The sequence below is a fragment of the Oryza brachyantha genome, chromosome 5 (assembly GCF_000231095.2).
Source record: "Oryza brachyantha chromosome 5, ObraRS2, whole genome shotgun sequence".
Lineage (NCBI taxonomy): Eukaryota > Viridiplantae > Streptophyta > Magnoliopsida > Poales > Poaceae > Oryza > Oryza brachyantha.
This window is the reverse complement of record NC_023167.2, coordinates 10167121-10180261: the sequence shown is the minus strand read 5'-3', so window position 1 is coordinate 10180261 and position 13141 is coordinate 10167121. Positions and strand designations below refer to the sequence as shown.

The following is a 13141-nucleotide window of genomic DNA, read 5'->3' as shown; positions in this document are numbered from 1 at the left end:
CGATACAAGAGAGGCCCAAGTGGGATACGCCCCAACCTAGTAGAGCACAACCCTAGAGACCCCTAGAGACGTCCTCCTACTCCTATAAATAGTCAATTACCTCTTTAGAGTTATTCGGGTTTGATTAATTGAAAGTTTAGCCATTGCTACTTCCATGTAATTACGCATTCGGTTAGGATTCCTGGTTACATATTCGGAACCCTACTTATTAGTTGTATTTTTTTACCTTGAGACTAAATTCCTATTTGCAATTTATATTGATTTTATCTTGTTTTTCTTGTTCTCGATTGCTTGCAGGAACATGGTTGATCTACGTGGGCAATATCAACAATCCCAGGAGAGGTGTATCGGTCGCTTAGGCGCAACAAAAAAGTCTAGTACGGTTGTAGTTAGACTGATAACTTCTTTTCTCAAATCGTAGTTATCCAACTCATCGAAAGATTGGACTACCCTTGCTCACATCAATTATACTCGCCAAGAGAGTGAAGAAAATACGCTGCCTTCTTTTGTTGCTGAAAGATGAAATATTATCTGATTTTTTTAGTTATTTAATAATATATATAATGAATAGATCCCTATAAAGTTAAAAAACTAGATGATAAACTTGCATGTAATTTCTTTTAAAATGTACTACCTAACCGTTGAAAAACGTATGGTTAAAAACAGAAAAAAAATCTAAAAAATATGCAAGAAGAAAGGCAGGCTGAGCGTAACGCTATACTCCGGTAGTACTAACACGCTTTGCTCAGCTTCGACCGGCGGCAGCAGAGAGAGCCAGACAGCAAAATCCCCGCACGGCCACGCCCCACTCGCACACTGCCACGCGGGCCCGGGCCCCACCTGTCATCCGCACGGCCCCCACCGCCCTACCGGCCCGGTCCGGTCCAGCCGGTCCGGTCCGTTTACCTTCCTTCCCCCACCCCCCCCCCCCCCCCAACCTGCGCCGGTTCACCAGAGTTCTCAGACCGACGGCGACCCCACCTTCCTCCCCCTCCTCCGCCTTGCCTTCCCCGAAGCCGCGCTTCTCGAAGCTCTCTGGTCTCTCTCTCTCTCTCTCCGGCTCGACCTCCTCCCCTCCTCCGCGTCCTCCATTACCGCCCGCTCCTCCTCCGATCGGTCCCCCGCCGTGCCGGAGATCCGGATCCCCGCCCGCGCTCGGTAAGCCCTAGAGGAGCTTCTTCCTCCAATCCGATTCCGCTGGGTGGTGGGGTGGGTGGGGCCGACCACCGCCGCGTGTGTGCTTGGGAGGCGGCTGCTGGAGCTTCGGGGAGGGCAGGGGGCCCTCTTTTGCGGGGACGCGTGGCAACGGCGTGTGGGGGCCACCTGCCCCGAGAGGGGGGGAAGCTGATCCGCGCCCGGGGGGTTGGGCGTGGGATCCAGCCGGGGGAGTTTGGGGATTTTGGGAGGGCTGTGGCCGAGGTGGTGGTGCGTGCGTGCTGGGTTGTGCCGGAATTGGGTGGATCTCTGGGTGAGATCCGGGCGGAGGGGCGGCCCGGTGCGTGGATCGGCCATGTTGTGCTAGGGGCTCGTAGTTGCAGCTTGAAGCCTTGGGTTGGCTGGAATTTAGGTAATTCTCGATCGTGGTGTGGTGATATAACCGTTGTTGGAGCGCTTGGTTAGCTGATGGCAGAATTTGAGCTTCAATTTGACGAGTGTAGGCTTGTTCTGATCGCTTCAATTTGAGCTTTGGAAGCTTGCTAGGCTATTGCTGGTCGTGGCATGGATCACGTCTTTAAATTGGTTGCTCCGATAACTTTGGATCAATTTGGACTGCTACCTGTCTGTTGTACCACGTTAGTATTGTAATTTATGGGTGCATTTCAGCTGTTCATGCTAGTGATCAAATGGTCTTTGGTCAGCATAGTTTGAACGAGATGCTATTGTCTTTGTTGATCATTGCTAGCCTTCACATCTGTGGCATGATTAAGCAGTGACAATGAAGCAGTTATCTCACTGACATGTTTGCTAAACTTTGTGTCGAATATAGGTTGTCACATTTCACATATCTTACTCCAACTTGTTTGAGACTAAATGTTGCTGCTGCTGTAGAGCTGATTGCATATATTAATTCTATGTTATTGCACTAATGTAACGCACTCACTGTAGAATCTCGCAACTTCAATTATTTGTAAGTTATGTATAGTCGGCATGTTGAATGCATTTGATGTTTTTGCAAATTATGTTAATTGATCAATATAGGAGACTATCTTTTGGTATGTTAGTAGCAAAACATGAACAAAACGAGCTATCACGTATTTTAACATAATTTAAAGTGGTGTTACACTTCCATAAAAGGCTAGATGTTATGTTTGGTCAAAGCTACCATTTTGCAACATACTTTGTCCGTGCAGAGCCCTGTGAATTGTTCTGAAAAAATAATTTCAATTTCTATTTGCTACTTACTGCCTTTCTATGACGACAGGTATTTGTTTGATTTGGGATTTTCCATTGTGATTTGGACATTTGAGTTCTATGGTTGCAAGATGAGGTTGTTGTCACCCTTTGGAGGCATGTTGAACTTCTTAGCGGTCTAAAAGTTTGTCACCAGCAGGGTGATGGCGTCTAGTACAAAATCTGACTTGATGTCTGGTAGTCCTGATGGCCATGGATACTTCAGTGGGCAACGTGGACCATATTCAGCTGCTTCATTGGAAAGGCCAGGAAGTTTTCGTGAGAGTGGTGATAGTTATGCACCATTCCCAGTATCGGGTTCATCAAGATCGCCAGTAGTTGACTCTGCTACTCTTCTTCAATCACTTGCCATGGACCCAAGGACATCAACTTTGGAGCAGAAGACATCTCGGTTAGATGTAAAAAAATCAATAAGTTCAATTATTGGAACCTCCCCAGAAGAGTCAGCATCAACTCCATGCATAGGAAGAAACTTTTCTCCTTCTTTTGAAGAGATTAAACGCATGAAGAATAATCTTAGTGATATCTCAAACAAAGCTAGGTATTATTTCACTACTCTCTACTTTGTCTTGTGAGATTAACTTAACCTGTGAGATAATGGTAGAAAAATGGAGCAACTATCTCTATTATTTATTTAAAAGAAACTTCTATTTGTAGCGGACCCTTCTTTGACAACATTGATTTTGCCCCTTTTGGAAGATTATGGGGGAAAAAGTCTAGTACATATGGGTTTCCACTGGCCATGCGGACTAAATTTAATTAAAACTATTTTTTAGGAAGTACATTTGCTTGAAACTATTAGAACATGTATTCAGTTATGAGTATCTTTGCAGGGAAAGATCTAGAGCATATGGTGCTGCTTTAACAAAGATCGAGAGATGTTGTCCGAGTATTTTGCGGAAGCGTTCCCGAGGAGATGGTTCATCAAATGAGCGATCTACTACATTGTTGTCTGGAGGACTCATATCCAAGATGGCCCCTCAAGGCCATCTAAATGCAGATGACACAGAACTGGGATCTCCAAGAGGAGAAGAGAGGATAAAGAATGCAGGACAGAATAGGAGATTACGCACATCCATGGCAGAGGTTATGCTCATATCTTTACGTATCTTCGTAGTTCACCATTGTTCTGATTATGTGTTGTTATGCTTCTGAATAAGTTAGTTGTGCAAATTGCTGGGTAAAAAAATATTGTTGAAGGTTATGTAGTATGTGTTACTTGACGCTAAGCCATATGCCTGTTTTGGCCATGCTGTATCTGCTGTTCTTTACTTTATTGCTGACTTTGTTCTATTCATCTGTATTTTTCTTGTTTTGTCATGCGACCTAGGTATTAGCCTTAGTACGTTTAATGCGATAAGCATTTTCATTGTCACTCTTACTTGTATAATTGTATCTAACTATACTTACTGTGCACATAATCATGATGATTTGCCAATTCTTGTGGCTCATTTGTTATTTTTTTAACTGCTCTGGATTGTTCTTAAAACTGATTACCACAACTTATGACTTGTTTACTAGATGGATGCAAGGACCACTGGTCTATCAAGGGGACTGGGGTCTACTGATAGAAGCGCAGATCCTGGCAAAGTTACAGGTGGTGGTACAGCAGTCCCGGAAGAAAAAAATAGAGGTCTTGCAACTAGTATTGATGGTTGGGAAAAGCCAAAGATGAAGAAAAAACGTTCTGCTATTAAAGCAGACATGTCAATGACTGGTCCTTCAAGAACTGTTGATGTAGACCGGGAGCAGAAGCAAGGAATGCAGCACAAATTTAATACTGATGCTAGGGCAAGAATGACAAATTCCCCTAGTTTTAGGTCAGAGATCTTATCACCCTTTCTCCATTTTTCATTGTGTTGATTTTCTGTTGATGTAGACCTTTTATTCTGTTTGAGCTTATATTATGGATAATCTGACCTTCCATATTACATAGACATGATAATATAGTATATAAAATTAAGACTCAAATTATGGACAATCTGATCTTTTTTCTCTCCAGAATTTCAAGCTAAGCAATTCATCCAATTAAAAATGTTTTGTGTAAAGTTTTACAACCTAACCAGGTGTTTCCTTCCTGGGTAATTTTTGTATTGGCAGGTCTGGAACTGTGTCATCTGTCTCAAGCATTGGTAAAGCAGATTTTGGACAAAATGGGGTTGGGCGATCCTTAAGTAGGAGTGACCAAGACAGTGGATTCCATCCTACTAACAAAAGGGATCGTCAAGCTGTTTTAGATAAGGAAATGTCAGCTCCAAAAGCTAATAATAAGTAAGATGTCTCCCTCATCATCATTCACTATGTAACAATTTTATCTAAGCTTGCTGCAGTAAGCTCAGGTGCATTGAACTTAATATTTAGGTTTTACTTATTTCTACAAGTAAAAAACACGTGGTATCAAATGCATTGAACTTTTTTTAGGTCGAATGAAGATGATGGTGGTGCCAATGCCACTTCAGTACCAAAGGCTAATGGGTCTACTAGGGGACCCCGATCGAATTCTGGTTCATTGCTGAAGTCATCACCAAACGTTCATAGATTGCAAGCTAATTCTGATGATTGGGAACATCCTTCTGGCACGAATAAGCTGAATTCTACTAGTGGATCTGGCAATCCCAAACGTACAAAGTCTACACATTCATTATCCCCTCCCACCCAGTGGGGTGGGCAGAGGCCTCAGAAGATTTCACGTTCAGCAAGAAAGTCGAATTTAGTCCCTATCATCACAAACACTGATGGCCAATCGGTATCAGGTTCGCTTGAAAGTCCTTCTATCACTGAAGAGTCTGCTGGATTACCTAGGCGTGCTTCTGTAAATTGTTCGCAACAAACTAGACGGGGAGATCATGGTCTTTCAACTGGGTCTGAGGGTGACGAGTCTGGTGTTGCTGAGAAAAAGTTAAGGGACAAAAGCAAAAGGACTGGAGAATTAGATGATGGGCACTCTGGTTTTCAGAAGATCGCGATGCTTGGCCATCCTTCCAAAAGGAATAAGTTATCTGCAGATGATGATGTTGGAGATGCTGCAAGAAGACAAGGAAGGATTGGACGGGGTTTTACTCCAACCAGGCCCAGCACCCCTGCATCAGTTGACAAGCTTGAAAATGCTCCAACTACAAAACAAAGAAGTGTTAGGACAGTCTCTGAGAGAAACGAAAGGTGATTTATTCCTCAACTAACCAGCAGTCTAATTGACCACTGATTTTCTTACCGTGATTTATTTTGTTCAGTAAATCTGGAAGACCACTCATAAAGAAGATGTCAGAGCGCAAAGGTAATGCACGCCCTAGACACATGAGTAGCAATGTGCAGTTAGACTCTCCTGGTAAGCTCTCACTATGCTAGTGTTACACATGGCTTCCATTCATTGTGACTTGTGAGGATGATGATTTCATAAACTTGTTCCATTCACTTCAGTGCAATCAGAAGATGATCATGAGGAACTCCTTGCTGCAGCGAATTCTGCTCTAAGTATTGGTTCCACCTATGACATCCTTTCATTTATTCCGATAAAATTTTTTGGGAGTATTTGAATAATGATTGGTTTGTTGCAGGATCTGCTAATCCAAGTCCCTTCTGGAGGCAGGTTGAACCATTCTTTAGTTATCTGACAACAGAAGATTTAGCCTATTTAAGTCAGCAGGTATAGCAGGTCATCTTATTTTGTATTAAAAGATGCTCGCATTTTTGCTCCGCGGTAGAGCAGTTGGTAGTTTTTGATCAACATTTCATTTGCTTAGATGCATTTGCTGGATGACTCCACCGTGAGCAGGTCAATTGAAGGAGATGAAAGTCGGAAGTACAAGGTACTTTATATTTATTTTTGAGCACCTTTACTGCAGGAATATCAAAAGTTTGTCTCGTTTGGTATGCAATTGTGGATAGTTAAACTAAGTGGTAGACTGCATGGATAGTTGATGCTCTCACTTTACCATGGATTACTAATTAATTCCATCTTCTTCTATTTGGTTCTTTCTTTGGGTTCATTTTATTATGCTGGATTTTTGCTTTTGCAGGCTAGCCTTGAATACATCTCACAACCATCGACTCCAGCTGGTAGCAACAAAGATGACCATAGCGCTGTTCCAAATGGGTATGCGTTGAATGAGATAGAGAATGATGTAGGGATTGCATGGGAGGCAAGCTGCATTGAGCCTATCTTGGATCAACTTGTCCAAGGAATTGGGGTGCGAGGAGGTGCATCAGTTGGCCAAAGACTTATGCAAGCTCTGATTGATGAAGATAAGGTTGATAATGTTACCAATAACATTTACAGAAGTGAAGCATATCCATTTGATACACATGAAATTCACTTTGAGGAAGGAGGATGGAAATCCCATTCACAGGGATATAAGTTGGATTCTTTAATGAATTTTGAAGCTGCAGGGAAAGGTTCTAATGGTTTGATGTTAGATTCTGATTGGAAATATCATGATGAACTGTCACATAAAAGCAACAATGCCATGGAAAAAGCTAAGGTGTGGCCTGAGTTTCAGTACAGTGAGATGTGCTTCAGTGATAGGATCATCATTGAGCTAAGTGAAGTTGGTGTATCTATTGAACCTGTGGTATGTATTGTTTCACTGTTCAATTATATCATTTTGTGCAAAACTTTTTTTTTGTCAGGTTTGTATCGAATTTTGCATCAATTGAGTTATCTTTGTATTTTTATATTTTGCATTTCTATGCATGGTTTGTCCAATAGTTCTTCTTTTTTTCAAAAAATAATCTGTTGCTTTTGGGCAATAACCAATTAGGTAATAACTTGGAGATAATCACAGTCACAGGAGGCTGATACCAATTCTTACATTATATGGAATATAGAAATAGTTCAAAAGATTTCAGCCTTGAGGTTTTCTGTTATTATTTAGGTAGTTTGTTGCTTTTTATGGGCTTTGCGTTTCTGTGATTGTTAAAATGTCTGGAGAAATTTGATACTGATCTGATATAGTCTATTTGGGGCATGACTCCACGATCCAAATAAGAATATGAATAGGGGATGACAAACAGATGCTGGATATGCTTCTATCAGTGTAAGTATGGGCACTAGCTATTTGAGTTTAGTCTGATATATGTGGATGATGAATTGATGTGCATACTGGCACATGATTACAATCTGAATCCCATGTTTATCTATGTTCTCTTAAGGTGTCAATAATTTCTGTTGGCTTTGTGAATTAAAATGGATCATCTGTATCACACTTACATCTATTTTCTAAGGTTTCAATAATTTCTGTTGGCTTCGTGAATTTAAATGGATCAGATATGTTGCACCTGCATCTTGCCTTAGATGTCTGATAATGTTATCAGAACAACTACGATTAGTTTTACGTGAGCGATCTCCAACTAGCTTCACCATACAATACAAATTAGTTTTAGTATCTAGTGTTTTATCTAAAACATTTGGTTCTAGGAGTACCATATAAACTTTGAGTCTTAACTTGCAACATCTCATTGTTCATTAAATAGCACATCAAAGTTTTCGTAATGTTTTGACTGTGATTTTGCTACACTCCCAGCCTGATCTTGCCCAGAGTGAGGATGAAGATATCAACTCTGAAATCTGCAAGTTAGAAGGCCAACTTCATAAAGAGGTACTAGTATCTATTCATTCTATGGGGCTGGACTGGATCCCTGTGCATGCTTCTTGATCTATTTCAGTATTTTGCATATCTGATTAATACCTGAAGTATACTACTATCTAGCCATCAAATAATTCCTCCATTATTGCATTTTATGCTGCACACTATATAGTATATAGGCTGATCGGTGCCATGGCGATCAAGCCGATCAGGTCCGATCGGCCGATCAGAGGACATTGATTCTGGTCTATCTGGATAAATGAAATGACATGAACAAATTTATTAAGGGTAGACATGGTATTATGCACGACAATTTTTACTGGCCAATGTTGCATTTTCTTGGCTTTGGAAAGCCAAAGACGTCATTCTTATGTGATGAATGTTGGGAGATATTAAAATTAATTGTAGTGCTCTTATGATGTAAAAGGTTGTAGATAAGAAAAACTTGCTACGGAAGCTGGATGGCATTCTTAGAACTAAAAGGGAGTCTCAACATAGGTAATTGACATCATTTTTTGTTGAGAAACTATTTCTTGAGGTTCAAGCCCTTACATCTTTGTGGTTACCTCATAACCAGGGAATTTTCACAGCGTGCCATGGAAAGGCTTGTGCTGACAGCATATGAGAGATACATGGTAAGTCTTCTTGGTGAGAATACATTGCTGGTAGCTATTTATTATTTTGTTGCATTGGGTCGTAGCTAACTGCATCTACTATGTAGTTTCTTAACTGCCAACATAACTAGAAGCCTTATCTATCTAATTCTATTTAAGCCTGCTAATGTTCGCTAATTTCAAGCTGTGTCTATATTGTGAATCTTCTTGTTTTCTGTTCTTAATTATTTCTATTTATCTGCCAAATGTACAATGCCAAATTTCAAACTTATGTTCAGTAGCAAATACACAGCCACAAAATCAAATTGTATGAGCAATAATACATCGCCATTCTAAGAGTTATTATTCTGTGGGACACAAATTTCCCCTTGTTGTGGCTCCATCGAAATAATATTTCGTTCTGTATTTTCACCGACTATTTGGTACATGCATACAATTTATGACTCTCAGCCTCCAATTTATGCCTGACAAGTGGGAAATGTTTGCATGAAATACTATTGCAAGCTGTTTTGGTTTGAAGAATCAACCTACCTAGGATGGGTAATCCATCATGGGGTCATCCTATAAAATTTGAGGAATGACTGCATTCTTCATCCAATAGCTTAATGTGCCTTTGAGGAATGAGATGGTGATGGACAAACTCATCCCATTCCTCAAACAAAACAACTCATCAAGAATCAAGGGTGAATTCATCATCCCACTCGAACCAAACAACCCATTAGACACTTGGGAGATTGCCTAGTCCTAGCCTGGCTCCAACCTCATCTGAAAAGGTGCAATTCACATTACTCTCGAAGCATCCAACTTTTTGTCTGTCATGGGCCTTGGGTCCTATGGACAATACCCATGCACAAGGTGGTTGCTCTAGTAGGACTAACACATGCATATGTTTATGCATGTTAGTATGCATGTCTTTAATGCTTCTAACAGCATTTGACAGCTTATCTGGCATGGTTATCCTGAGTCCACACCTGATCCATTATCTACTCAGTTTGGTTTGTTAGTTTGCTCTCCAATTACTAGACGAGAACCAGTAGTTAGGCGTGATATTTTTTGTTCAATTGCCAGCCACTTCTCATATATGTGGTAGTTTAATTGGTTGTAGGAGTTGGCCACATCTCATAAAAGTGATACACGACTGTTTAGCTAAGAAATTAAAACATTAGTCCCCTGGCATCAATTATTGGCTAGATTTTTTTTTCTGAGCATCCTTTTATCAGACAGGAGCCAGCTCACCAGTGACGACAATCACACATATGCCATTCCCATTTCGCCATATACTCTTTCCAGGATGGTTTCAAAATTTGTATTGCCTTTTAGTCCATTAAAAAAAAAGGCTGGTTGTTCCCCAAAATTTCTTGGCCGGGGTGATACGATTATAAACACATACTAATACACTATATACTCTGTCATGTGTTTTATAGCACTTCTGCCCGCTTCACCTGAATGGCCTACTTGCAGTAAATACATTCCTGTCGAACTGGCAGAACTGTCTAGGATTGGTGGCAAAAGCTGACAACAGTTACTTATAGTACTGATTTAAACATAAATAGACAATTGCTTTGCCATAAAAGATAAAATTAGTCTCTAGTGCATGTATGTTTATGAGTTCAACAGTTGCATGGTGAAATGAAGTCCATCAACACTTAGTACTGGTTCTTCTGCCAGATCAGCCTGCTCATGCTAGCTGGGGCTATATAGTAGTTTTGCTTATCCATTACCACCCTTAGCTTGTAGGGGTATACCAAATGATGAAATTATAACCCAAGATCATTAGTCTGCCCACCAAAGGAACTCTTTTCACCTTTGGTACAATTTTTGTACTCTTGTTTTCATCAATCATCTGATTCTTAATTCTGCCATTCCGTCCAACTATAAGGAGAACTTGCAAAGGGGCCAAAATGCTCTCTTCTTCCCAATCCTCTCTTCACTGCTGCCTCATTCAGTTAGTCCTTTCTCCCCAGATTTCATCAATCTACAACATTCCTTGCGGATGACGGATGGCAGATACCTCCCAAACTTTACCACTCACCTTACTACCTCCTGTTCTCCATGCTGAATGACCATCAGTCAATCATCACTGCTTGCATCTGACATGTATTATATCCTGACTAGCTTTATCATTCTTGACATCATGAAGGCCAAGGGAGGTGACATGGCAGGAGCCATCATCATACACTACCTCTCCTTGCATATGACATGCATTAGGTTTAAGGGGCATTAGACATGTCTCAGTTGAGTCCAGCACAATCTCCTGAGTATTTGACATGATCAAGAACCCATATCTAAAATAACTCATACATGCCTCTACCAATTAATACAATTGTATTTATTTATTTTAGTGGCCTCAATGTTGTCCTCCACATCGTCAATACGCCTGTTTTCTCCTCGAAGCGGGTTCTTCCTTCGTATATTGGCCTTGAATGATGTTTAGCAGATAGTTGATCCCTCCAGTCTTCTCCCTCAAAGAGAGGATTGGGAAGAAGACGACATATGTAGAAGTGGATGCTCATCAGTGCGCAACTAAAATTTCCCGTAATAATGTGGCTTCAATTTTTGGTAAAACTTCAGTTATGGCGACTCTGCAGCAGCTTTTTAACCTAATTCGTATCCCAAATTCCCACAAAGCGCTAAATCATTTAGTTTTTTGAATTTGTCAGACTGATGAGTGCTTCAAGTTGAGGTGGTATTATGTTGATCTGGCAATTTTGTTCTGTTGGACACGATATGTTACTCATTGAATATTTTAATGACTTTGTTTACCTTTTGGACCCAGTTCAATATTTTAGAGTACTTATTAAATGAATGTTACTGTGAAACTATAGGCCTTTTGTGGTTCCTCAAGCAGCAAAAATGTAAATAGAGCTGGCAAGCATGCTGCTCTAAGTTTTGCTAAACGAACAATAGCACGTTGCCAAAACTACGAGGATGCAGGAACTTGCTGCTTTGATGAGCCCCCCTTCAAGGATATGTTTGTATCAGCAACTTCTCACAGAAGTGACCCAGATTCTACGTCACAAGGTATTGTAGTCCCATGCTATTTTTGTCCTTTCGTGACCTACCGAGCACCCATCTTCTGTTTTAGATCATGGAGTAAGAAAAATCATACTTGTCTTGCTATTTGAGCTTAATGATCTGACTGTCTTGTTTCATTTCTCAGACAATATCACAATACCGAAATCAGTCCAGAGGGCTAGTGCATCAGATGCCTCTCGAGCAAGCAGTCACCTTACAGATCTGTCATTTGCGAAGGAGGATCCCTGGACAAATAATGTGAAACAACGGGAATTGTTGCTTGATGAGGTTGTGGGTAGCATAACAGGAGGAACCCTGAAAACCTCTGGCCTTGGTACTTCCCTTGTGAGCAACACAAAAGGAAAGAGAAGCGAGAGGGATAGGGAAGGGAAGGGGCACAACCGAGACGGTGGCAGATCTGGGCGCCCATCATCATCGAATGCAAAAGGAGAAAGGAATGCAAAAGGAGAAAGGAAGAATAAAACAAAACCCAAACAGAAGACAGCCAACATATCTGCTCCTGTCAGCAGTGCTCCAACCAGGGATCCACAGTCGCAGGCCAAAATAACGCCTTCAGGCAACGGCAGGGACAGCAATACCTCTTCTGCTGCCAGGCACGAGGAACCAGCAAATGCTTCGAATGATGCTGAAATGCCGGACTTGTCAAACCTGGAGCTGCCAGGAATGGACGTTGATTTCGGTGGATGGTTGAATATAGAAGACGACGACGGACTCCAGGATCTAGACTTGATGGGCCTGGAGATCCCCATGGACGACATCAATGAGATTAATCTCATGATATAACCGTAGCTTGTTTATCTACGGTCCCCCCACATAGAAAGCTTCCTATAGTGCACAGGTAACAGGTGATTTTCTCAAGATAACCACCAACCCCCAGCAAGTTTAACACAAGGCCAGAGATAGGCTCCAGGTAGTTTTGATAAAAGTTTATAGAGACCTCTTCACATTCCACTCTCCCACTCCCTTCTTCCCCTCTGTGTATCAGCTTGTACTTGTGCTTCCCTACCTTGTGCCGTATGTTACTCTGCGGTGTACATATCTATTTTGGTACGGTACGATGGTAGGGTGGCTTAGTTGCTTCATTTATCCAGAGAAATGTACTCAAAAGGCTGTACATATCATCGTCATCGCTAATGCTGAAATAAAGCCACGCCAGTTATAGCACAATTTTCTCGTCACCTGGTTGCCATTCTGTTAGCTGCGTTCTGCGGTCTACCGCAACAGTTTCTCTTTTCTATCACGTTCTTCAAGGACGTTTGAAATTACTTGCTAGGGACGATTTACTTGCTACTATTGTAAATTTGCAGATTCAAAAAAAAAAAAAAAATCCTGTGTAATCGATGTGTTTGTCTTGAGTTAAAGAAATGCTGTTCTATGTCATTCGACAAGGATTTGCAGCTAATGTACCGCCATCACCATGATGGTATTTTAATTTTTTTTTCACAAAATGGAATACTTGCTGGTTTTGTTCTGCGCTCAGTAGCATGTTCAGATGAC

At 41.2% G+C, this 13141-nt stretch overlaps 1 protein-coding gene across 1 annotated transcript; it reads left to right on the top strand.

The window, feature by feature from the left end:
• Positions 1–953: 953 nt before the first annotated feature.
• Positions 954–12811, top strand: LOC102717247. Its single transcript, XM_040524600.1, has 16 exons — positions 954–1158; positions 2423–2953; positions 3246–3498; positions 3934–4232; positions 4513–4683; positions 4834–5571; positions 5643–5737; positions 5830–5883; positions 5967–6055; positions 6153–6218; positions 6429–6980; positions 7932–8006; positions 8422–8492; positions 8572–8629; positions 11434–11629; positions 11769–12811. Exons 2-16 carry the CDS (start codon positions 2556–2558, stop codon positions 12425–12427), a joined length of 3774 nt encoding a protein of 1257 aa, XP_040380534.1. The 5' UTR covers positions 954–1158; positions 2423–2555; the 3' UTR covers positions 12428–12811.
• The last annotated feature ends 330 nt before the right edge of the window (positions 12812–13141 follow it).